The sequence below is a fragment of the Phodopus roborovskii genome, unplaced genomic scaffold (assembly GCF_943737965.1).
Source record: "Phodopus roborovskii unplaced genomic scaffold, PHOROB, whole genome shotgun sequence".
NCBI classification, from domain to species: domain Eukaryota; kingdom Metazoa; phylum Chordata; class Mammalia; order Rodentia; family Cricetidae; genus Phodopus; species Phodopus roborovskii.
Genome location: NW_026126588.1, coordinates 22,175,271 through 22,202,182, shown reverse-complemented (window position 1 = coordinate 22,202,182; position 26,912 = coordinate 22,175,271). Strand labels below are relative to the sequence as shown.

The 26,912-nt window shown below is 49.0% G+C and overlaps 1 protein-coding gene across 1 annotated transcript in view; it reads left to right on the top strand.

Annotated features, from left to right (window-relative positions):
- Rfx8 (regulatory factor X8) overlaps nt 1-26,912 on the top strand; it is a 50,197-nt gene that overhangs the window by 7,553 nt on the left and 15,732 nt on the right. The window contains exons 3-8 of the mRNA XM_051204529.1: nt 1,058-1,119; nt 2,417-2,503; nt 19,985-20,045; nt 23,164-23,274; nt 24,497-24,574; nt 25,707-25,820. Coding sequence (XP_051060486.1) covers nt 1,058-1,119; nt 2,417-2,503; nt 19,985-20,045; nt 23,164-23,274; nt 24,497-24,574; nt 25,707-25,820 — 513 coding nt within the window. The remainder of the gene's footprint in view (nt 1-1,057; nt 1,120-2,416; nt 2,504-19,984; nt 20,046-23,163; nt 23,275-24,496; nt 24,575-25,706; nt 25,821-26,912) is intronic.

The window sequence follows — 26,912 nt, the reverse complement described above, 5'->3', positions numbered from 1 at the left end:
AGTCTGACGATGGATGGGCGGGCGCACAGGAGGTGAACAGATAGATCCATAATGGGCAGACAGACAGGGATGGATGATAATCCGGATGAGAGGAAACCCTTTCTCATCTCCCCCAAGTGGAAGGTAACGCAAAGGGGGACAGGCGGTAGGAAGCAAAGCAGGAGCCTGGCCGGGCAGAGACATCGTTTGGCAGTGATGTGGCTTTCCCTGTCCTGGCTTCCAAAGCGTCCGCACATGCGAGATTTCTCCTTCTAGCACGCGTGAGCCCAGATACTGCGCCTGTGGTTAGCCCCCTTGCTAAGGCAACGATGACAGATTCCTGTTGATGGCTGGAACCTGAGCATCTCTGGACATGGGGGGGGAGGGGCATCAAGGCAGCTCAGCCCAGAGATGGGAATTTGAATCCAAGTGGCCGTTATTTCAACTGAGTGCCGTTTCACTCCTAAAAAGCGTTGCAAGCGAGGGGCGGGGGTGAGCCACAGAATCTCTATGATGCCTGGAAAAGGGGAGAGTAGCAAAGCACTGGGAGCAGCCCACGCGTGGACGGGCCAGTTTCTAGAGAACGTTCATGACTCCAGTCAGTGGCGTTAATGACCAGGACAGCAGAAGGCAAGACTGCACACAGATGCCAGAGGTCTCATCTACAAACACTGTTCTACAGCAGTGGTTCTCAACCTGCCCAGTGATTAATCCCCCTCCCCACCCAGCCGTAAAATTATTTTGTTGCTACTTGGAAACTGTGATTTTGCTACCGTCATGGGTCTTCATGTCAACATCTGTGCTTCCTGATGGTCTTAGATGACCCTCGTGGATGGGTTGTTCAACCCCCAGAGAGGGTCACGACCCACAGGCTTGGCGCTGGGGATCTAAGCCAGGACCCCAGCCTGGACACCGAGGTTTATTTAAAATGACACTTTTTGCTCTGTGATGTATTTTACTTACCGGATATGTAATCCGTTATAGTACATTTTTTTTAATAACTCTTTGGTAAGTATAGATGAAAAAGAGTCTGTCTTCGGTTTTCAAATTGCATCTTCCAATCTGCTTGTTCCCGCAGCTCGTGCGCTTGGTTTTTCCTGACCTGGGCACCCGGAGGCTGGGCACGCGAGGAAGTGCCAGGTAGAGTTGTAATGGCTGCTTTGTGTTAGGTGGTGAAAACGGAAAGTGTGGGCCAATCACAATAAATGACAGAAAGTGTGACAGAGTGAGCTGTATGCGCCATCTCTTACCAGATGGTGCCGTGGTTGGGACTGGATCCCTGTGTGGGGACTTACCCAGGTAGCACTACACTCATTTGCTTCGGAATCTCACTAAAATATGAAGATTGCTTTAAATACTTTCGATGCTTAGGAATGTGCCCACTTATTAAAACGTTTAAGTAGTTACGCGCATAAGATAATGCCAATTGTTTTAATTACTCCTTGAACTGAAATGTCTAAGAGTTTGGTCCATTAGTCTATCCGTTGTATTCAGGAGGCTGCGGCCTAAGGTGACAGTTTTTCTCAGGAAATTCCAGTGCCATCAAATGCGTCCTTATCATAATTGCCAGGCAATTATCATTGTCATTTGTTGTTTGCTTTAAATCGAGACAGGACATCGGTGAGCAGGGACAGAAGCCGGTTTAGAGGAAGGACTGGCTGCCCACGGAGAAACTGGAGACAGTGCAGAGCTTGCCAGATCTAGCCTTGGCAGTAATTAAGTTGGAGCCGGCTGGTTCTATTGTGAGCCTGGGCGCACTGCTGTCGGTTTTTGCAGACTCCTCAGAGGGGATGGGGGGGCCCTGAGGAAGGAGCGTGGCTTCCTTTCTGCAGGCTGAGTCCTCGGAAAGGCGGGCAGGGCGGTGGGGCAGAAGACCTGCTCCAGGACATCTCTGTAAATGTCTCTAAAACGTTTGAGAAAGCAGACTGAGCACCCTACAGCCCTTTGCTAGGGCTGTTGAAGTGTCTCTAATAACAGACAGGCTGTGGCTTACGATGGGTCAGAGATGCAGAGGTCAGAGAGAGATGCAGAGGTCAGAGAGAGATGCAGAGGTCAGAGATGCAGAGGTCAGAGAGAGATGCAGAGGTCAGAGAGAGATGCAGAGGTCAGAGATGCAGAGGTCAGAGAGAGATGCAGAGGTCAGAGATGCAGAGGTCAGAGATGCAGAGGTCAGAGAGAGATGCAGAGGTCAGAGAGAGATGCAGAGGTCAGAGATGCAAAGGTCAGAGAGAGATGCAGAGGTCAGAGATGCAGAGGTCAGAGAGAGATGCAGAGGTCAGAGATGCAGAGGTCAGAGATGCAGAGGTCAGAGATGCATGCGGTCAGTGGCCAGAGATGCGGTGGGTACACCTAACCTGCCTGCTGTCCTCACTGAGAGGAACTGTGCACACAAACCATGTGCTTGCACATACCTCAGCGAGTTCCCTCTGTTTTCCAGGTACCATTATGATGGAATCTATATCAAGAAAAGTTCTTTCTTCTACTCCCATTACTGCTACCTCCTGGGTAAAAAAAGCTGTCACAGGTTAGTGTCTGTCCTCGGGTACCTCGGTCATGGGACACAAACCCGGTTCCTTTTTCTTTTTTATGTACTTATTTATTTACTTTTGATGGGCTCTCTGTGGATTTCACACCGTGCATTCTCTTCCTACTTATCTCCCGTCCCCTCAAATCTGCCCTCTGCCCTTTCAACCTCCCCCCTCCCCCCACCATCACCAAACAAAACCAAATTTAGTAGAAAAACCAAACCAAACAAAAACGAAACAACAGGAATCTTGTCATGGAAGCTGAGCGGCCCGTTGAGACACACCGTTTACCCTTTAGTTTGTTCATCCTTACTTGCAAATATTCATTGGCCCGAGTCACTGGTCTGGCTTGAGAGCTCTGGCTTCCGCCATGCTACGGATAATGGGCTCTCACTGGGGCCCCTCTTGGCTGTCCTGTTATCCTGTGTTGTGGAGATCCTGCTGTTTTGGATCTGTAGACTCGCCCCCTTCACATGCTCCAACAGTTCACAGCTTTGGTGGATGTTGGAGTGAGCCAACTGGCAGCCCTGGTTCTGGGCCTGGGCGGTGGCTGGGTCAGCTCGTTAGCTCTCCCTGGCTGTCACTACCCAGGTGAGCTCTCCAGGACTGCCTGGGCTAGCTCACCCTGTGCAGCAACAAGCCCGGCCCGTTCTCCCGCTCTCCGGCCCTCAGATCCTACTTCCCCTCACTCTTATTGCCAGGCCAAGCTCTACTGTTTTGTCCAGGCAAGGTGCAGGGCCCTCTTTCCAGACTGCTGTAGGGGGCATATGGAGTGGGAGGCATGGTCAGCTCTCCCGTGTGCTGTAGCTGGTGTAGGTCAGGTCTAGGCTTCTCACGCTTGTGACCCCTGGGGCCGGCTCTCTCGCGCTGGTTTCTATGAAAACCTCCCCAGCTTTTAGTTGTACCTGACTGATTGGTGGTCCTCAGGATGCCGTGTGTCCCCTTCCCCAGCCAGTACCGCCCTTTAAATCCCTCCCTTCCCAGTAAGTACAGGCTTTCTCAGGTCAGCCCCAGCCCCCTCTTACCTTTGACCTTCCACCATCCCTTCCCTCCACGAGGGTGGTGCTCTACCTCATTATCGCCCATCATCCTCTGCCTGCCCACTCCCTAGGAAACCCTCTCCGGCTGTTTCCCCAACATTCCCCTTGGGATGACCCATGACAGCCTCACACTCAGGGTATGGAAACTTCAACTTAGAACCTCCCTGAAAATTGCGTCTGCATTTATGATCTCACAGTCACCCTAAACCACCACTGACTCCGTTGTTGGGCTATAAACCCTCGTTTGTTCTTCCCGTTTTGGGATACTGATATTCCGAGTGAGCCCTTGTCATCCCACTCGAAGAGCAGTTGTGCTAAGGTTCCATATGTACAGATTGGACACAGGCAGTAGATATGTCAACAGGAACGGTAGATTCAGTGTGTACGGATTGAACCACGCTGAAGGTTCACCGTGCTCAGATTGAACCAGGCCTACACCGCGTGCTGGGCAGTTAGGCCTGTGATCTTCGCACGCCCAGACATCTTGTCTTATGACCGTATCCTAAATAATACAGCATAAGTGTTACCTGCACGGCACATCGCATTATTTTCGTTATTGTGTAATCGAGAGGTGGCTTAAAGCAGATATACGGACTCACTTAGGTTCTTTGCGGACTCTCATTTTATATAAGGGACTTGAGCGTTGAAGGAAGGTGTGGATGCTGAGGGACAGACAGCTGGATTCCCATCAGCCTCACAGGGCCACCCTCTCTACTCAGCCTCCCGCTACTCCAAACGCAACCACTAGACCAAGCTTCCTAATTCGCCTTCCTCTTCCCTTCCCAGAAGCAACTGAGGCAGAGACCACCCACTAGGCAGGGCTGGCAGCCTTCCAATCCGGGCTCCCTTCCTGATAATACGTCAGGGTTCTTTCTCCATAATATCAGCCATAGTCACCTTCTTGTGACCAGGGTGTGCACGGCTCCGTTTGGTTTTTACCGTCCCGGCCTCCCACAGTCCCACTCTGCTGGGCTCTTCTTGAATCTGTCATTCCTGTTGACACCCCTGATGACATCAGGAGGACCCTCCTCAACAGCGCCAGCTCCAGGGAAGCCTCCTCCCCCCCTCTCCCTCCTGTCCACACCGCTCACAGACTCTCTACACAGCCAGCATCTTTGCTCCACTCAGCAGCTGCCTCCCGGGCCTTCACTTGGCACAAATAGGTGATTGTGTGTCCCGGAAACCAAGGGCAATTTCTTTTTCACCCGTGGCACGGGCGACATCCTCCTCATCATCACCCGTGTCCCATTCACTCACAGAGTCCTCTAGTTCGCACAAGAAAAAGTTTGTATGAGGGGCCCTCTACGGAGAGTGACTGCGAGGCACTAAGTTAAGACGTCGCATTTGATCGCGACATGGCCTATTCCCTTTGCTCGCTTAATAGACATGCTAACATGCATGTTCAGTGTGATGCAAGGGTAACGTAAGTGTCAGAAATGCACATAGTCCCCATGGGAAGGGGAACGGACGTCCCGACAGGAGGCCATAACGGGATGATGAGGGTGGGGTAGGGTGGGGGATGGCAATGGTTTTTTTTTTTTTTTTAATCATCACTTTGAGAGAGAAGGGTTACCCATGGACAGAAATAAGGACAGGGCAACATGACCTATCTGTGTACCGTGTGACCAACAATGAACTTTGAAATCTGGCCCGTGAAGTGGTTGTCTCTAAAGCTCTTGGCAGGGGCAGTCTCCGTGGGTGAGCAGTCTTTAGGCTGTACGCATCTGGGCAGGGTGTGTGTGTGTGTGTGTGTGTTGGTGGACGTTTCTGTGCACGCTGTCAACACCTACACTTGGATCAGAGGAAGGCTTTGTCATCCCTCCATGGGCACCAGTCTCAAGAGCACACATTCCCTCAGGGACTCCCTCCCATCCCCCTACTGGCATGCTACCATACGCTTCATCCTCACACGCCTACCAATCCCTGGCAGTGTCCCCCTCTCCCGTAACCTAGCTCCTGAGGGGCCGGTTCCCTTTACGCCCTGCTGAGTAGGGAGGTGGGCCTGGGCTATGCTAGCTCTCCCAGACCCTGCAGATGGTCCAAATGTGGATGGGTGCTGAGTCAGCTGATGGGTCGGTCACCCCTGGATGGGGTTCAGGGGCTGTCACAGCCAGAACTTTGGGACCGCTGCTGATGCCATCGGGTCACTGGCCTCTGCCCTGCTACAGAGAGTGCTAGAATGCCCTGTCCTCCTCCAGGCCTCTTTCTGCTCCCACAGACCCCAGCTGCCTACCCTCCTTCACAGCACCTAGAGCTTCTTTTGCACGCTGTCCACCCAGTGTCAACAGATGTTTAGTTGGATCGGGACAGAGGCGAGGCAGCGCAACGTCTTGGAATCTGCATCCTCTTATCACCTACAGAATCCACCTCAAACGCTCGCAGGAAGCAAACTGTGTCTACCTCATAGACCGAAGCTGCTCATTAGCAGAACGCTTAATTACCCAACTGTGCAGAGTACATTTAAACGTGCCTTTAAATGTGCTGTTTGGACTTGCAGCCAGGGCAGCAGGCAGATAGAGACCTGTTTCCCCCCCGACCCTGCTCTCTGAGCACAACTTTAAACCCTGGAGACAGGAGCAACCGAAGGGAATGTGGAGTGGGAAGAAGAGTTGATTTGGGACCCCAGGGCTGTGTGCCCAGCGCAGGAGCGGGACATCTCCTTCCTCCATCATCCTTAGGTCAAGAGGCGGTGCTCCCAAAACTCAACCCAGCGAGAGTCCAAGATTTCGAGGTTCTCTCTCATTCTTGGGAGTTATGAGGGATTCTTGTCAAAAAAGGAACTATCCAGGTGGTGCTGGCCTTTCCCCAGGAGCCTGAGATACCTCTTTCCAACCACAACAAACAATGAAAGGGAGGCAGGAAGGAAGGGGTAAAAATCCGGAAACTTGTCAAGACGGTGTCACGTGACCCGCAACAGCTCCCAGTAACCCCTTTCTTACCATAGCCAGGAGGTGACCCCATGGCTCTCGAGAGCTGGACGAGACTCATTCAGCTTCTGTGTGCAGCACAGTTGTCCTCCGGGGGCTGGAGAGATGGCTCAGTGGCCAACAGGTGTTGCTGTCCTTGCAGAGGATTCAAGTCTGACTCAGCCTCCACACCGGGAGGCTCACAGCTGCCTGTACCTCCAGCTCTAGAGAACCTGGTATCTCTGCCCGCCTTGCTGACTCGTGTGCATGCTGAGAGTGTGCCGTGTGTGTGTGTGTGTGTGTGTGTGTGTGTGTGTGTGTGTGTGCATGGGGGCACGCACACGCGCGTGTGTTTAAACAAAACTTTACAAAAGTACCCTTAAAGAGTGAAGGGAAAATAAAGATGGGGGGAATGACTTGCCACTAGCCAGCTCAGTCCTGAAGAACTGAGAGAAATCCTCCAAAGAGCGAGGGAGACAGAACAGAAGGAACACCGGGGACGTCAGAAAGAAGAACAGAGTGGAGACGCAGAAGGGAACGATAGTCTGCCTCCTCCTCCTCCTTCTCCTCCTCCTTCTTCTTCTGGGTTTCTTGTTTGTTTTTTGTTTTGTTTTGCTCTGTTTTTGAGACAGGGTTTCTCTGTGTAGCTTTGGAGCCTGTCCTGGAACTCTCTCTGTAGACCAGGCTGGACTCCAACTCACAGAGATCCGCCTGCCTCTGCCTCCCGAGTGCTGGGACTAAAGGCGTGCGCCACCAATTCCCGGCCTTCTTGATTCTTATATGTCATATTTCATCACGTTAGCAAAGACATGCACTCCGCACGATGATACATTACAGCAGGGAAGGAAAGGAAGGGAGCCTAAGCGGAAAGAGATTTCCACACTTCATCTGAAATGGTGGAGCTCAGGAACACCGGGCACAGATATAAACCCTGTGATTGACAGACAGACAGACAGCTGCCATGACAGTAGTACTGATGTGCACCCAGAACGCTGTCACTGAAGCAAAATGCAATCCTGCGCTTTAAGTAACTCCGAAAGGCAGGAACTTGGCCCAAGGAAGCAAATAGAAATAAGTCACACAAAGGGAAAGCTAAGGGCCGGCATACCGACAGTTACCTTAATTGTACATTACCTGCAAGTACCGATGGAAGGTAGAGTGGATTTAAAACAAAGAAAAATTACTCAGAAGAACAACACTGCCTGCGGGAAACAGACTTCAAATTTGATGGCAGAGACAAGTTAAAATTTTTTAAAGATGAAGCCCGACGGTGGTGGCGCACGCCTTTAGTCCCAGCACTCAGGAGGCAGAGGCAGGCTGATCTCTGTGAGTTCCAGGACAGCGTGGTCTCCACACATGTACATGCATGTGCACACGTGTGTGTGCGTGCACACGTGTGTGTGCGCACACACACACACGCAGCAAGAGAGGAGGGGACATCTATGAGGTTGTGCTATGCCATCTTTCTCCATGCTCAGTCCTGCAGAGCCCACTCCTCAGCTACAAAAATGTAGCCATATGGCGTGTGAGTGAATTTTTTTTCTTTTGACGAAGCACAATAGAGACTTGATATTTAAAGTTTTTGTCTGGACCTGATGATACAGCACATGTCTACATAATAGAAAGAACACCCAAAACTACCCCCAAAAGAGCACAGGAGTTCTGCATAAGCCCTATTATTTGTACAGTCTCCACTCGGTGAGCCACACCTACCCGCAAACTGCCACTGGGAACAGTATGCAGGCCAAGATCCCAGCCAGGGACCAGTCTTGCACAGGCCTTTCTAATGCTCATTGCCCCTGGCATGCAGGGTTACCTATCATCTGTACAGTTGCACGAGTCTGAATATGCTAAGAAAGCATTGAATTTCTCTCTTTAAATGATTCGGTTGTGTCTCTTACTGAGGTTGTTTTAAAGGAAAAAAAAAAAAATCCCAGCAAGATTTTTCTCTTGACATATAGAAGCTTATCCAGAAGCTGCATGGATGGCAAGTAGCTCACACAACCCCAACAAAGCAGAATAACCCGGAAGCACTCCACCTTCCGGAGCGCTCTGTGTAGCTACAACAGTCAAGGTCTCATCGTTTGCTGGCAGCTCAGGAACACAGAGCCGGGGGAGAGAATCTAGAAACAGACTCATCAAACGCAATCAACGAATTTTTCATTTTAAAATCAGTACATGTTATTATTATATGTGCACGCATGCTATGCCATGTCAGTGGCGATCAGAGGACACCTTGTGGCAACGAGGTCTGTTTGCAGGGACCTGGTTCTCAGGTCTGGCAGTAAGCCACAATCCATCCCTCACATGATGGCAGAGATACATAGGTTACTTAATAGAAGAACACTGATTCTCAACCTTCCTAAAGCTGCGACCCTTTAACATAGTTCCTCGTGTTGTGGTGATCCACAGCCACAATTTTTGGTTTTTTGTTTGTTCTTTTTCAAGACAGGGTTTCTTTGTGTAGCTTTGGAGCCTGTCCTGGCTCTGTAGACCAGGCTGGCCTTGAACTCACAGAGATCGGCCTGCCTTTGCCCCCCCCCAAGTGCTGGGATTAAAGGTGGGCACCACCACCATCCAGCTGATAACATTCCCATTGCTACTTCATAAATGTAATTTTGCTACTGTTACAAATTATAATGTAAATGTCTGTGTTTTCTGAGGGTCTTAGGTAGTAGCCCTTGTGAAAGGGTTGTTTGACCCTCCCACCACAAGGGGTCTCAAACCACTGGTTGAGAACTGAGTTAACAGTTAGAAAACCATATACAAATGAAGTCCAACATAAACTTCACAACTTAAATTAAAATTAGCTCAAGATAGGTCAGAGGCTTAAGCTTAAAATATAAGGAGAAGAATAAAGCTGTACCAGTCGTGGTAAGGCAGGCCTTTAATCCCAGTACTCAAAGAGAAGAGACAGTCAGATAGCCATGAGTTAGAGGTGAAACTGGTCTATATAGTAAGTTCCAGGGCATCCGGCGCTATGTAGAAAGACCATGTCTCAGCGCCCACAAAGAATAAAGCTGTACCCCAGCCAGTAGGGAAGCTGCGGTTCCCAACTGTTTGAGTCTAAGAGTTTGAGATTGTACTAGGTAATATTTGCAAAATCTTCTCACAAAATTAACAACAAAGAGGCAAATAAATAAAATATAAGAACGTTAAATTTTAAAGGTAAAATGAGCTCAATGGGACCTATGGCTATGCAGAAAGTTCCCAGACTTCGTTCCAAATGCTCGAACCCTAAAAGGAACGCTCAGTTGGGCTTTTTCAAAAGCCCTGGGAAGGGAATAAAAGGGACAAAGACGAAAAGAAAATATTTGCAATGTATGAAGGTGTCAGATGCCCAGAAGCTACAATTTAGGAAGAGCATGTAAAACCCAATAGTATGAAAACTCACACACACACAGACACACACACACAAATGATCCTGTTTGAAAACAGACAAAAGACAAACACACACCCCACACAGCCATCCCTTTCTGCAGTCAGCTGTGCCTACGTGCTTGTGAGAGGAACCGATATCCAAATAGAAAGATCAAATTCTGATGAGGATGCAAAAACCTGACTGCTCCCACATCTCTGGTGAGAATATCAAGCGATTAGTCGCCTTACAAAATGGGTTTGTCAGTTTTTCATAAAAACTGGCACATGCGTACTGTCTAACCCCTTCCCTCCACTGATCTCCCAAGACATTTGTCCCCGAGAAATGCAGACTACTGTCCACATGTGAACCCACACAGGAATGTTCATGACAGCTGCAGTTGTTAACAGCCTCTAACTGGAGTCAGCCTAGGTGCCCTGCGGTGGCTGGCTGGCTGGTTTATCCAACTGTGGTACGCGTATGCCATAAACTGTCACCCAGCAGCGAAGAGGGGCAAACCATTGACACACGCCGAAACTCCGTGGAATTTTGCTGAAGCGAAAATGGCCCCAACCCTAAAAGATCGGCTTCCAAGGCATTGCAAATGGGGAGATGAGGGATAAAGGAGTGGTCCAGGGGCGGGCGGGGGAAGCTGGGGATGAGCCTGACTATAAAAGCGCCTTCCCTCAAGTCATCCTTAGTTATGTACTTCTGGGCCATTTCCCTCTGTTTTAGACACTACCTTTGTTGTTTATGTGCTTTGCAAATAGTTTCTTGAATTCTGTATCTTGTCTTTCTATCTTTCTCCCATGGGTTCCCTTGGAACAATATCTGAGCTGTGAACCCATGAAATGATAAAAATGTGTACACACACACACACAAAGGGAGAGAACAGAAAATCTGAGTAAGACAGGTGAGTTATATCTACGGCAGTATCTGGGCTGTGATATGATACAGCTGACTCCTCATCCCTGCAGCTTCCACAGGTTCAGATTTAATCAACCATGGGTGGGGATTATTTGGGGAAAAAAATCTGTCTGCACTGAATTCAAGAACTTTTTTTTTTTTTTTTTTTTTTGGTATTATTCCCTGTACAATACAGTGTCTCAGCATTTTTCACAGAATTTCCATTGTCCTGGGTACTATGAGTCAACTAGAGCTGATTCATAGTGTTCAGAGGTGTGTGCAAAGTCTCTCCAAACAGTATATATTTCATATGGGGATTTGGCAGCCATGGAATTAAGTTTCCTTAGAGGGTTAGTGGGTTCTGGAATCAATGCCCAGGAGATCTGAAGGGTTGACTGCACTATAGTTTTCAAACAATGTTACCACCAGGTGGAACTAAGCAGAGCATAAAAGGGATCTTTCCCCTAATTATTTCTTACAGCTACATATAAATCTAAAATTACATCAGTAAAAAAATTCAATTAAAAATAATAAAGCAAGCATAACTCCATAATCCAGGAGCAAAGGCATGGTAAGCCCCATGACGTCTCCCAGCCCAGTCCTCAGGGCAGCCAGGGATCTCAAAGCCACATAGGCCACTCCTATTCTAGTCCTTGCTCCCCTTCAAAACTCCCCTACCCTTCTCCCCACATGAGAGCTGAGGTGATAGTGCCTGGGAGATTCTGGAACTGTCTGCCTCTAGCCTCTAACAGATCTGAGCCTGAGCAGTGCCCTAGACTCCTTAGCAAAGGGAAGCCAGCAAGGTGGAGCCTAACTTTGCACACCTGGAAGTCATCAGCCCCCAGTTGGGGGGGGGAGACGAGGGAGGGCAGCTGGGTCTGCTTACCCTTGCTTCCCCACATTTAAAACCCAAGGGAGAGCCCTGGGCAAGGCTTCAGATGAGAGTTTTTGAGGTTCCCCCAACGTTGTCTGCCTTGCCGAGGCCAGTGGTGCTTTGTGAGTTCAGGAATAACGGCTAATGTACAATAGCTCTGATATTTACTGTGGGCACAGGCTGGAGAGTCCCCTGGAGAGTCAGCCTTGGGCTGGCCACGTAGCTCAGCGGTGGAGAACTGGCCTAGCAAGTGCACTTGTGAAGTCCCCAGTGACAGCCCCACAACTGAAAGAAACTGGCTGGGACACTAACCTGTGCCCAGGCTGTTCAAGGGTCTGGTTTAAACACATAACCCCTGGCCTGCCCCAACACACACACACATACACACACACACACACACATACACACAAGCATTAGCACAGGGAGTTGGCCAAGAATAGATAAGATGGCTGTCAGCATTGTGCTGCTCTCCCCAAACACTTCACAGCTGCATATAGCCTAGCTAAAATACAGGTGATGTCAATACAAGGCTGTCTGTCTATTCCCTACCACTTTGATGGTTCACACAGTCTGCACTCAAGTCCTCGTAATGCCACCACACCCCTCTCTCCATACTTGTGCTGGGGAGGAGAAAAGTCCCAAGATATGGCAAAGGGCCCATCTTGGGGACCAGGACACAGTGTGTGCAGAGGTGACAGAGCATAGATAGGAATATCGACGGGATGGGATGGGATGGGTTGCGTGTGGTAATTCTCATCTTGACAAGAGGCCCAAAATCTGAGCTAAATCTTGAGACCTTGTTGGCTTCTTGCCATATGGAAAAGACCCCCTCGTGAAGTCGGGAGTGCTCTCCCCTGTCCTCCATCTCTAGGGTAGGGTAGTGTGAGTTTTGCAGGGAACAGGCCTCCCAAGGTCCCCTTGTGTTTAGCAGACTGAGACCTGGACGTAGTGTGACTACTGATCTATAAATTCATCAGACTGAGGCAAAGGTGCAAAACGCTTCCCTCTCCAGTCAGGGTGGTATGTGTGTGTGTGTGCGCGTGTGATGTGTTTGCGCGTGTGTGTGTGTGTGTGCGTGTGTGTGCGCGCGTGTGTGTGCCTGGGGAAGTGGCCGTGCTTAACTTAAATCCCAAGTTAAAACATTTTAAAGAAAGCTCGTCTGTCCATTTCCATTCTACTTAATATAAATTCTGAAAAGAGTTACATGTGATCTCATGTTTCTCTTCGGGATGTACTAGAACTAACCTTTGCCCTCCTCCCTGCCACCACAGATACATGCATGCACAGACACACACACACACACACACACACACACACACGTACTCACTCATGTGTAAGGGGTCCATCCCTCCCAGCACACAGACACAGAAATGGACACACACATATACAGACACACACAAACATGTATACATACAACACACACACATTCCATCCCTCCCAGCACACAGACATGTACACGCATACAAATGTAAACACACACACACCAGATTTTCCAGCTAAAGGCCTTTGAAAGTGTCTAAGCTGTCCTTCAAATGCTAAGCCTTTGTTCTTTGATTTCCTCGTTGTTCTTCCAGCTCATGAGCTCAGGGGACTGCCTAGGGGTGGCAGCCTGAGCCTGTGGAATGCAGCTGTGGGTCTACAGCTGGATCCATGTACCAGTAAAGCAACGTAGGCAGGCAGAGCACTCCAGCCTCCCCCAACCCCTGGGGGAGAGCAAGCTCACTGGAAGTTAGCCACCACCACTGAGGACGCCAGGTCACAGCGGCGGCCCTGCCAGGAGGTCCCCTGACCCAGTGAGGACCTCTTTCCCTTCTGTTTAGGCAGCCAGCCAGTGTATAAGAAGGAGCTAAGATGAAAACAGAGCCTTTGGGGCCAGGACCCCCCATCGAGACCGCTGATGAGTCTCCCTACTCATGAGGTGTCCAAGTTGCAACCAGCTTTTTGGCCCTGTCCACCCTATGGTTTCCAGGGCTGGTTAGAACTTGTTAAGGTTAAACATATGCATTACCCAGTTGTGTTCAGGAAGCTTTATTAAAAAAAAAAATGAAGAAGAAGAAAGAAAAGAAGGAAGGAAGGAAGGAAGAAAGGAAGAAAGAAAGGAAGGAAGGAAGAAAGAAAGAAAGAAAGAAGAAACTTGTGTTTCTTGTGTGTGAGGAGTATGGCCCGGGAAGACACCCTGGCTCTGCAGAGGCTCTGGGAGCAGATTCCACCCCGAGCTCTCCTGACATCCTCAGGGGACCCCTCCCTGGCCCATCTCTAGAAAGCCACCCACTGCATTGCCTGCTGTTATTTGCTGTCTTCTTGTGAAACTTGATCCCCCACCACCAAAAACACACACACACCCAGAGGCTGAAGTTTGCAACAAGAAAGCAAATGCAGACAACTTACACTTTCAACACTTACAGAGTTTTCCCACAGGTCATCATTTTGCAATTAAGTTGTTCATTAAATCTAATGGGTCAGGAGACAGTTAAATAGTTGAAAAGCAACCTCCCTCCATGAAGGAAATGACTAAGCTATGGCGCTCAGTATGCCAACATGTTCTTTCCAGTACCGTAATTCCTGTACATTTTTAGTTTCAAAACATTTTTCGTGTGTCTCTGTGTGTGTGTGTCTGTGTGTGCGTGCATGTATGTGTGTGAGAGTATGTGTGTCTGTGTGTGTGTGTGTGTGTGTGTCTTTCTTGTCTGTGTTCTGGGGAGGAAGGAACCAGTTTTGTGTCTGTCTGTCTGTCTGCCTGAGTCTGTGCTAGGAGGGATAGAACCCTGTGGCCCTGTGCGTAGTAGGTAAGGAATTTGCAACTCAGCTGTATCTGCAGCCCCTGTTATTACTGTTACCTTGTCTGGCACACGTGTGCCCTAAAAGAACAGGATGATAGGTAATCACTTTCAACTCAGATCAGAGCCTCCTCCTGCGGATTCTTCTTCTCCTGCCCCATCTGGAAAAGGGGACAACAGTTCTTAGCTTCTGCCTTTGCAGGGTGTTCTAAGGGTTAGGGTGAATGGAGCAACCAAATAACTAAGTGGCTGGCACATTTCAGAGATGCCTATAATTAAGGTAATGGAAACCGCACAGTTTTGCAACTGTGACGCAACGACATGCCCCTATATGAATCCATGTTTACATTTTAACCTTACACCCAAGGGTGTCTTTCGCTCAAAACCAAAATAACTATTTCACATGTGGCGAGAGAGCTGTGCAGGAGGACCCATGGTGACTAGGGGGCCAGTGCTCTGCCTGGGTTCTCATGCTAGACCAGCCTGGCCCGAGAACTAACTGAATCTTACTACATTTTTGTTTCCTTACCTTTGTAATGGCTTCAAGTTGTTTTCCTCACTGTTATAGCGATGTGTGAGAGAGATTGGGGTGCCAGAGTGACGTAATGGAAGTCTAGATTAATGACAGTGATGTCAAAGCCTGGGAATGTGGAGGCAGACCAGAGTCAGAGCTAACACCGCACTTGGAAACACTTGTGGGGATATTCGTTTATTTATCTATTTATTTAAGGTTAACCCTGTGACCTAGAGGTATGTCTTGGTCTCCTCAATGCCAAATGGCTGTGAAAACTGATTAATGCAATACGATTTTCATTCTACATGGAGCATGTGGGCATTTGCTGGTCCCCCCCCCCCAAAGAAACAAGGATTCCCTGGGTTTTCTCTATGGGGAGCTAGACATAATCTAACTGTAGGGGGGCCTGGAAAGGAAATCTGAGTTCACATATTACCAAATATTTAGAGGCTCTGGGCTTTAAATAGGACTTAGAGTCATCTGACTCTATGCCCTTCATGTCCAGGACCCCCAGGGCCCAAGAGTCTAGCTGAAAGAAATGTAGCCATCATGGACTACAGCAGGGCGCTACCTCCTCCCTCCCTCCCTCCCTCCCTCCCTCCCTCCCTCTCTCCCTGGTCTCCTGTCTCTCCCTGGTGTAGCTGCCCTTGCTCATTGTTTATTAAATCCTTATAGCCTAGGTTAGGATGTAGCAGCTAAAGGGCCAGCCCACTAGGACCACATGCCTGCATGGGACAGACTAACCCAGGGCCACCCCTGTGTCACAGGCTTGTTCTTGCCCAGTGTTTATTAAATCCTAATAGCCTAGATTAGGATATAGCAGCTGAAGGCCCACAAGGACAGACTAACCCAGGGCCACCCCTGTATCGTTGGCCTGCTCTTGGTTGGGCTGTGGTGAAACAGCTAAGGAATCAGATACCCAGCGGGTACCCAGATCCCTGCCTTCTCAGCAAGGCCAGCTCTGACTAATGTGTGTGGCCGCACTAGGGTCATAGTTTAGCAGTGACTCTGCTTTGGCTCAGAGCCCAATAAACGTCCCCATGGTCTGAATCAGAACCGCCCCGGGAAATGACGCAGGGGCAAGTAAGTCCCCAAAGCACATAGCCCCTGTGGCTGGCACCCTGGACCAACCCTCTCTGATCTTATTGTCACTGTGGCTGCTCCTGCAGACTCCAGTAGAAGTGGGACTCAGGTTTACCACAGTCTCTCTTCCTAGCCCAGTTTCCCAGGTCCAAGCACAGCAAACCTCTGCAGGTCCGTCTGGGTCCAACCCACCAGGTCCTCGCTGCACCAGCACCTGTGACCGAGACCTCCAAGTCCCACACCAGGCCACTGCCTCCAGTTCATATCCTAACCCACGCTGATTTTTTCTAATCAGCATATACTCATTTAAAAAAAATGATGGTTTTTGTTATGACGTTTCCGCACATGGACATAACGTGTTTTGATCACATTTACCCCCTCATTACCCTCTGTTAACCACCTCCCCCTCCACTTTGATTGACAGTACACGTATAGAGATCATCTCAGCCCTTGCGTGCCTGGCACATGCCTTAATCCTATTTTAGCCGCTGTCGCCGTGTATTTCTTCTGCGTAGTATCTTTACTTGCCCTAGGCTCTAAAACGGAGGTTCTCAACCTGTGGGTTATGACCCCCATGGGAGGAGGGGGAGAGTCAAATGACTCTTTTGCAGAGGTCACGTAAGACCATCAGGAAACACAGATATTTATTGTGACGATTCATAACCATAGCAAAATAACAGTTATGAAGTAGCAACGAAAATAATTTCATTGTCGGGGGTCACCACAACGTGAGAGACTGTATTCAAGGGTTGCAGCGTAGGAAAGTTGAAAAACGCTGCTCTAAAAGGAAGTAGTTTTGAAGAAAAAAAAAAACTGGTTCGAGCCCACTGAACCCATTTATCGCTCCCCATATTGAGCTTGATTGGGCGTCCCAGACAGTGCAGAGACTACCCCGCTGTTTCTGCAACTAGATGGATTTTGTTGTGGATGGCCCCTTTTTTGTATGAGGCCGAAACATTTTCTCCTTCTCACTGTTGGTATTCCAATGCACAAGATCCCCTCACTAACAATAAAGATTAACAACAGGGCTCCCACATTGGGGAGTGCCACCACACAAGGGTCTTATTCTCTTTGGAAGTCCCCTTGATCTTGCAGGGCACCCTCCTCCCAGATACCCTTGAGTTAAACCCGTCTCCGCACAAGCAACCACCCGGCAGGAATTTGGGGGTTTCATGTAAAAGCTGGAGACACTTGAGGGCATGACTCAGCCATACCGAGCAGTGTTAGTTGCTCCAAGGCTGCGAGTCAGCGGTGTGAGAAGGAGGAGGGAGAGGGGAGTGACCCATCCCGGCATATCCTTCCCTTCAGTCTGACCCAGATCTGCTAGCTGCTCCTCTCTTAATTCTGAATATCGTAAGGAGAGACTGGTGATACCCACTCTCACTATCAAACGGGCTTAACGGGTGCTGTCCAAGAGTCTTGTGTAAGTTTCAGCCAAATAAGGCTAACTAGTTGCACGTGAGCTCATCTGGCTGCTAGTAGGCAAGCGTACGAACTGAATTCACAGGAGAAGCATAGGCCTATCCTGACGCACATCATGATGCCCACACGTCAGCTGCCACAGTTCTCATTCAACATCCTTAGGTTTCATTTTCTTCCTCAGTAGGTTAGCTCCCAGAGAACGCGTCTCAATCGCCTGGCACGAAGCCAGCACAATGCCTGTCATGCGGAGGACATTTAACAAGTGTGTGAAGACTGAATGAGAGACAGATCAACAGATAGTTACTGTGTGGATGGTGATTAGGTGCATGAACGGATGATTGAACAGACAGATGAATTGATTAATGGATGGATTAGCAGGTGACTAGAAGGAAGGATGTTTGGATGGATAGATGGACCTAATATTTAGATTGTGGTCTTGTATTTGTTTTTACATAGGAAAGATACTAGGACCTCTATGTTGACACAATGTAGAATTGTAGAGAAATTGCATTTCCTCCTACTTCCTTTAAAAAAAAAAAAAGCAACAACAACAAAAAACCTAGGGCCCAGTGCGATGGTTCATGTGCCCTTCTGTCTTGTTTTATTCTAGGGATTAATTCATAGTTCATGTATTGTTAGTTTCTTTGTTTTAACAGAATCTGTATGTGTTGGTTGTGTTTCTTGTGGCCGTGGCTAACAAAATGGCCCAGTAAAATGGCAAAGCAATCGTGAGGCTTTGTTTTGGCTCATAGTTCATGGTAACACATTCCCTCGCTGACAAAAAGGCACGGCATAGGTGGCGGGCTGCTCGTCTTTGGTGCTGGCCAGGAAGCAGAGAATGGGGACTGCCGAATGCTCAGCTGGCTTTCTGTCCTCCCTCTCTTTGTTGAGTCCAAGACCCTGTCCCAGGAGATGGTGCCACCACGGTCAGGTTGGGTCTCGCCTCTTCAGTTAGTGATTCTGGAAGCACGTTCGTTCGTAGATACATCCAAAAGTGTGCCTTCTTAATGGCCCAGGTGTCCCTAAAGTCAGTCAATTTGACAATCCCAAGTTCACCCTCACAACTGGATACTCTTCAGCTTGATACTGAAGCATAGCACCCATGGCCCCATAGGCTCATGGCTGCCTCCCAGTGCAAACATGTATTCATTCCAACTTCAACAGCCTCCGTAACCTTCATAGTTTCAACTGTTCAAAAGTTTAGTCTTTTCTAAGACCTCAAGGCAATCACATAACTGGGAGTGAGCCCTTATTAAAAAAAAAAGACAAATTACAATGTAACTGCACACACACATACACACACACACACACACACACACAGAGAGAGAGAGAGAGAGAGAGAGAGGGAAGAGAGATTCTATCTCCAGATATAGCTACATTAGAGGTTAAGATTCCAATATATGAGGGGGGAGGGGAGACACAGCTCAGTCCACAATACATGCCAAAATGGAATTCCTAAAATACGCCAAATTCTCCATTTTCTGGCATTTGTGAGCCACCTTATGTACAGAGTTCCTCCATTTATATCTCTGGGTTGAACAGGACCTATATCCTATCAGCCATTTGGAATGTCCAAAGTAAAATTAAGTTTTGGTAACAATTCTTGGTAGAGTACGAAGGATGTGCCTCCATGGAGGGCTCATCTCCAGGCTCTCAATCTGTCTACTGCACTTGGGGATAGAACAGAGCATTGTGTAGAAACATCGTCACATACATATCAAATACTCCGCCCAGGTGTTCACGACTGGGACAGGAGAACACAATGACAGACACCACAACACAAACCTTTAGAAGTAAGCACCCAGGGCTTTGGAGGACTGGACAGGGATGACCCATTTCCCCAGTGCCCACCTGATGATGGCTCCTGGCTTTGAGGGGAGAGGACCCTGCGCTCTGAGGCAAAGCAGATGATGATACCTGGGTTGGACGAAGCTCCCCAGCCATGGCTGCTCCTCAGCTCAGCCATCAGCCACTGCCCTGGGGAAGACGGGGAGAAAGGCACTCTCCTCTCCAACACCCAGAGAAGGCACATTTCCTGATGTAAGTGGGAGATCCTGCACCCCACTTTGACTTATGCACATAATTAAAGGGAGAACATACCACGACATTCAGCAGGACTAGATCTGTTCTCTCCCATGTATGTCCCTTAAGCACAGCAGCCCGATGAGCACTGCAAGATGAAAGCTTAGCGTCTACTCTTAACCCCCAATCCCCTTACTCGGTGACACGGCTCTGTGACCTCCATCACCTAGCAGCATTGTCACATCTGGGTTGCTAATGTAAAACACCCAAACCAAAAGGTAATAAAGATCCCCTTTTTCACAGTGGGTTGCCCCTCCCCCACAGGAATAAAGTTGTGACCTTGATGGTATCATAACCTTGCTTCTGAAGGGAATAAAAGTTTTTAAATTAAAAGGCAAGGTTGTCCCAGATATAGAAATAGATTAAAAGAAAAATCCCAAGCACATGACAATCTCCATATGTGGATAGGATTTTGAAGGACAGGTTTTTTGATAAAGAGTTATATCTTAAACAAATAAGCTGCTTGCTACAGAAGAAATCTTAGTCACGTGGTCTCTCTGTTGTCTGTTCTTCCACAGTGGTGATGCCGCCTTTGGAAAAGCTACTGATTATAACAATATTATCCAACAGGAAGAAACAGTAAGTAAGGAATAAAATAGAAGGGTTTTAATAGACCTACCTGTATCTGGGAGTTGTAACTGGTGTGTGTGTGTGTGTGTGTGTGTGTGTGTGTGTGTGTGTATGTGTGGTGTTCTGGACAATCCTTAATCCACCACCCGATTGTTCTTGCTGTTGAGCATCCAACATGCATTACACTCAGCTAGGACAGACCTGGCCCCTGTCCTGGAGGACCACACTGTTCAGCTACAGTTACCGAGCTGTGTTTCTTGGGGTATAACTCTAAAGGGTGCATCAGTGGTTGGTGATAAATTTGCTGCAATGAGCCTCTGTGGTATTCTCTCAACTCTTAGAACCAGGACATCAGAACTATTAATACCTCATCTGTGACACTGAGGTGAGCCTTGCTTTAGTTGGCCAAGACATCGTGATAGTACTTTGATCGTATCTTAGCTCTGTTTGCTAAAGCAAATTACTCTAAACGGAACAGTTTGATACACTGTTTCTCTGAACTGTTTGATATTCTGTTTCTCTGAGCAGTTTGATACACTGTTTCTCATAGGTTCGGGTAGTGCTGGCCAGGGCTCTGCGCTGAGTTGCAAGCAGCAGGCTGCTCCTCCTGACCTTGGGTAGCACGACCTTCTCTGACCTCTTACTAGTGAGTGATATGGTTCATGAGTGTCCCATCCTAGTGGTTTAATCGCCTCCCAAGGTCCCACTTCTAAATTCTAGCACTGTTTGAATATTAAAATATCAGCATGGGGATCTGGAGGGACAGAAGCATTGTCCCTAGCAGGTACAATCTCACTAAGAATAATTTTTAAACACCTGTTTTGTAGCAAGTACTGTTGAGGGCTGCATGGGATATAACCCAGAAGTTATAAAGACAACATCCCATGGCTTTGTAGAGAAGCACTGTCTGTGGATAGGCAGCTACAGTTGACTTGGAGAGAGAGAGAGAGAGAGAGAGAGAGAGAGAGAGAGAGAGAGAGAGAGAGAGGCTGGGGTGGCTGGGTGCTTGATGAGGATCTGATATTGGATCCCAAGCATCCATAGAAACAGCCAGGCACATGTCTATAAACCCAGCATTAAGAAGCGGAGACAGGTGGATCCAGTTGGCCCAGTGGCCAGCAAGCCTAGACAAAGCATCGGGCTCCCAGTTCTGCAGCAATAGAGGAAGGTGCCAGGCATCCTGTTCTGGCCTCTACATGGGAGCACACATGCGTGCACACCCATACACCTACCCGCTCTCACTCTTAGTGTGCCTGCCAGAAAGGTGGTTGAGATGCTGGGTTTCTGTCCTCTTCTGAATCACCCAGGGACACCTATTACCGAGGTGTGGCTTCAGGACCACACTTTGACAAATTTGGGAACAGCAGTAGCAGCAGCCAGAGAGCAGCTATAAGCAGGTCAGTCTGGGCTCCGGAGCAGATGGTCAGTCTGAGTGGGTTTTCACCATGAAAAGCTACCCAGAGCCGGCAGACATCACTCTGTGAGTGTGTGTGTGTGTGAGTGTGAGTGTCACCACTGTGCATTACTGCCGTGTGTGAGTGAGTGTATGAGAGAGTGTGTGTGTGAGTGTGAGTGTGTGTGAGTATGCTGTGTGTGAATGTGTGTGTGTGTGAAGGTATATGTATGTCACTACTCTGCATTACTGCTGTGTGTATATGAGAGAGAGTGTGTGTGTGTGTGTAAGTATGTTGTGAGTGTGTGTGTGAGGCATGCATGTCTAGATGCTGATGTCCCCATTGCTTTTCCCAGATGTTTAAAGGAGTCCAGGAGCACTGACCATTGGGCAGTCCTCCATGTGATACTCAGCAGTAATAAGAGGTGTCATTAAAAAGGAGGAAATCCCCAGGGGTTCCCAGTGTGTGTGTGTGTGTGTGTGTGTGTGTGTGTGTGTGATTGTGGAATGGTGGCTGAGCGCACCTCTCTGCCTTGAGGAAGGGTGCCCAGGAGTTGGAAGCTGCTGCTGACCCTCAGGAGCCTGGTAGACAACAACATCTCCAAACCCTCAGAGTAGCTGAGTTCAGCCATGCACATGTAGGAACTGAGGAAGCCAGGGGTTGGGTGTGAAGCTCTGACAGGGAAGCTGCCTGAGTTCCAAGGCCAGCCCCGAGCACACCCTTAAGATGGAGAAAGATGAAAAGTCTCAGTTCCTTGTGATTGGCTTTGCCTCGAAGTCCAAACAGTGGAACTCACCAGCCCATTCGATTATAAAGAAACCTTTTTTAAAAATCCTGAAGAAATCATTCTAAATAAAATTGGTGTCTTTTGGCCAGGAGCAGCACCACCCCCGGCCAGACGGTCAGCAGTGTGAGGAGGGCCTGTGTGTTCTCTATCACAACCCTGCCCCCCCTCCCTTCTAGCCTGAAATTCAAAAGTGAAGCCCATGACCATCATTTTCCTGTCAGCCCAGGATTCCCGGTACAGCTGCCACTCCTCTCAATTAAACCTGACAGGACTCCACTTTATTTCAAGGAGCAACAATTCTACCTGTGCTGGTTCTAGAAATACGTAGTGACAGACATATATATATATATATATATATATATATATATATATATATATCTTGACTGTAACACAAGACCCCCAAGAATGGTCAGTTTGGGTAATGTATTTGTGGTGGTTTGATAGAAAATCACTATTAGGAGGTGTGGCTTTGTTGGAGGAAGTGTGTCACTCTGGAGGCGGGCTTTGAGGTCTCCTATATGCTCAAGCCATGCCTGGTATTACAGTTTATGCCCTGTCACCTTCGGCTCAAGCTGTAAAGTTCTCCAGCACCTTGTCTGCCTGCCCCACCATGACAATAATGGACTAAACCTCCCAACTGTAAGCGGCCACCTCACCTAAATGTTTTCCTTCGCAAGAGCTGCCAGTGGCCATGGTTCCTCTTCGCAGCGCTAGATTCCCTGACTGGGACGGTATTAAATCCCAAAAGCCTTCCCTCTGTGGCCATGTAGTTGACAGTGTGGCAGGAATCATTACCACTGTAACGGGTTATGAGGGGAAGTTGCAGAAACAGCGCCACATCTAAGACTGTGGAGAGAGTAACTTATATCTGGGATTGTGACTTAGTTTATGTGCCAGAGGGTTCATTTCATTTTAAAGAAATAATCATTGTATGAATGACTTGTAGTGTGAAAACCACTCCCCAATTAAGGCGGGCCTGATGGGATCGCCCGTGTCTCCATTCAGAAGATGTCCGTTTTGGGAGCAGGAGCTGGCAAACAAGTACTCCTGTAAGCTGGTAGGTTTGTGCCCTAAGGGACATCAGCCTTGCAGTCTGTGTGGGTTTGACACCAGTGCCCTCTTATTTTGCCCGTGATGTGCTCATCACCGGGGGATGCCGCCTCCTTCCTCTCAGACTTGTGAGGACCAGCATTCCTCCTGGGCCTGAGGATTGAGGCCTGCCCCTCAGAGCTGGTGAGAGGCTTCTAAAGTGAGGGCTTCCTGTGTGAAAGGAGGGGCCAGAACAAGGAGCCAGGGAATTGGATTCCCTAGAAACCAGAGCTGCGGGATAATGCAGGGGGGCAGTGTTTAGGAAGAAAGGTGTCAAAATTGGTAGCCTTTGGAGAAATGGTTGGGTCAGTAAGGTGCCCGCTGCACAAGCCCAAGGAGCCAAACTCAGACCCCACCAGCCTTGAAAAGCCAGCACAGAGGGACAGGTCTGAGATCCTATTGCTGTGAAGGCGGAAGGTGGGAGATCACTAGCCAGCTGGTCAAGCCTGGCCAGTCAGCGGCCCGGGGTCAGTGGCCCCCTGCCTCAATGAGGGAGGCGAAAGTGATACCCAGTGCCCTCCCCTCACACATGTGCTGTGGCGTGCATGCTCCCACATACACCCACACACATGAATATGTGCTCACACATGTGCTGTGGCATGCATGTTCCCACATACACCACACACATGACTATGACCTCACACATGTGCTGTGACATGCATATTCCCACATACACCCACACACATGAATATATGCTCACACATGTGCTGTGGCATGCATGTACCCACATACACCCACACACATGAATATGACCTCACACATGTGCTGTGGCATGCATGTTCCCACATGCATGAATAAATATAAAAGTTCTTTTTAAAAAATTAAAAGTGGAACATTATACAAGAAGACATTGGATATCACCCTCTGACCTTTACACACACATGTGCATGTTCACACACACATATATGTACACATACACATCAAATACACTACCCCCCCCCAAGAGTGATAGTGCCAACCCTGTCAATGTATGAGTTGCCACAACAACACTGAGATTCCATGTGCTGTCAGCCAGCAAGTTAGGCTGACTCCATGCACACAAAGAACATGGAAATGGATGAAAAGCCCGGCTACAGTCACATCAGACCTGTGACAAGAACGGCCTCAGAGAGCAGATACCACGGGGGTCTCTCGGGACAGTTGTTCGTAAAGTGGCCTGACAGGTGAGCTAACGTCCAGTGCTTTCCTAGGTGGTCTTCCTTGCTGACGAGTACTGCAACTATTGCCGAGACATTTTACAGAATGTGAGGAACCAAGAGCTGGAGAAGGTGGGCTTTTACCTATAAAATACAAGCACTTACTTACGATGGGCCGTCAACCACTGAACTTGACCCGACCACTCCAGGGACACCCAGAGCTTTTCTGCTGTATCAGACCGCTCGTCACGAAACTGCCTGGTCATTGGTGAGGTCTGGAACGTGGTCTGGTCTCAGCACAGGCATTTGGAAAGTCTACAGGGTTCTGATGTGGGCATCACGATGCTTAAAGATCAGTTTCGGCTCAATAAAGTACGGGTAGTAATAGCAACCCTTTCCCAGTATTGCCCAAGCCATTTTGTCAACACATGTCATGGCCAAAAATAATAATAATAATTTTTTAAAAATAGGATTTAGGGGTTGGGGATTTAGCTCAGTGGTAGAGCGCTTGCCTAGCAAGCCCAAGGCCTGGGCTCCGGGAAGAAAAACACAAAAAGCAAAGAAAAAACAGAAAGAAAAAAGAAACAGGACTTGAGGCAGGTGATAGATCTGGCATGGGTGTTGTGGAATTTATTCTAGAACTGTCTGTGTCCCATTGGCTGACGACCGCCATTTTTAAGAAAATGGAAATGGGTTGTCCATCGCTGAGAAGGCTCCCATAACTTCACAGTCAGGGAGTGGTCAAGGCAGTCCGTGGGCTTTTATTCTCAACCCTTAATTGCCCTCCCCCCCCCCCGTGGCCCAAGCATCGTTGTCTTATAATCAACTGGAGCCCCCTGGTGGCCAGAAACAGCTTTCCATCTGGGAACCGCCCTCAGGGAAATAGGTTTCCTAGCATGGGACCAAGGCAGGGCAGGCCTGCTAAAGAGCATTCCCGCCCCCTGCAGGAGAGACGGCTCAGTGGTCAGAGCACTGGCTGCTCTTCCAGGGGACCAGGGTGCAGTTTCCAGCAACCACTTGGCAGCTCACAACTGTCTGTAGCCACAGCTCCAGGGGATCTGATACCCTTGCCCAGAAGCACGGGCAGACAAACAACAGTGCACATGAAATAGAGTAGCCTGCAATCGCAGGTGGTGATGCTGGTAGCAACGCTTCATGTGTCCTGGTGGGAAGTCAACGCCAGCCTTTCCGGGCCTCCGACGGGGTGGGGGTGGGACCCACAAGGCACAGCCTCGATCTCTGATGGTGTGCTCTGTCGCATTAGGTGGAGGACTTAATAACATCCTTCTGGAAGTCTCTGCAGCAAGACACGGTCATGCTTATGTCGCTGCCTGACGTGCGCCAGCTCTTTGGATGCTATGACATGCAGCTGTTTAAGGTGGGCACACCCTTGACCCCTGTGCATCCCCTCCAGAGACAGAAGCCCGGTGGTCAGGTTAGAAGAGCACCCCCAACACAAACATCAGCCCAGAGCAGCACACCCCAACACATATGAGCCCAGAACAAAACACCTCAACATATACATCAGCCCAGAACAGCACACCCCAACATACCAGCCCAGAGCAGCACACCCCAACACATACCAGCCCAGAACAGCACCCCCAACACATACCAGCCCAGAACAGCACACCCCAACACATACCAGCCCAGAACAGCACACCCCAACACATATGAACCCAGAACAAAACACCCCAACACATACCAGCCCAGAACAGCACCCCAACACAAACATCAGGCCAGAACAGCACACCCTAGTACATACATCAGCCCAGAGCAGCACACCCTAACGCATATGAGCCCAGAACAAAACACCTCAACATATACATCAGCCCAGAACAGCACACCCCAACATACCAGCCCAGAGCAGCACACCCCAACACATACCAGCCCAGAACAGCACCCCCAACACATACCAGCCCAGAACAGCACCCCCAACACATACCAGCCCAGAACAGCACACCCCAACACATATGAACCCAGAACAAAACACCCCAACACATACCAGCCCAGAACAGCACCCCAACACAAACATCAGGCCAGAACAGCACACCCTAGTACATACATCAGCCCAGAGCAGCACACCCTAACGCATATGAGCCCAGAACAAAACACCCCAACACATACATCAGCCCAGAACAGCACACCCCAACACAAACCAGCCCAGAACAGCACCCCCAACACATACATCAGCCCAGACCAGCACACCCTCATGTTACAGATATTTCTTCCCATCTGGTTCCACAGCCTCATCGGCCCCAAATAAACACATAGACACTATATTAATCATAAAACAGTTGGCCATGACTCTGTCTGCCTACATTTCCCAGAATTCTTCTCATCTCCTAGCCCTGCCTATCTTCCTGCCTGACCAATCAGTGTTTTATTCATCAACCAATAAGAGAAACATATACACAGAAGGACAACCCCCTTCACTCCCCCTACACACACCAGCCCCCAAAGCAAACCTTAA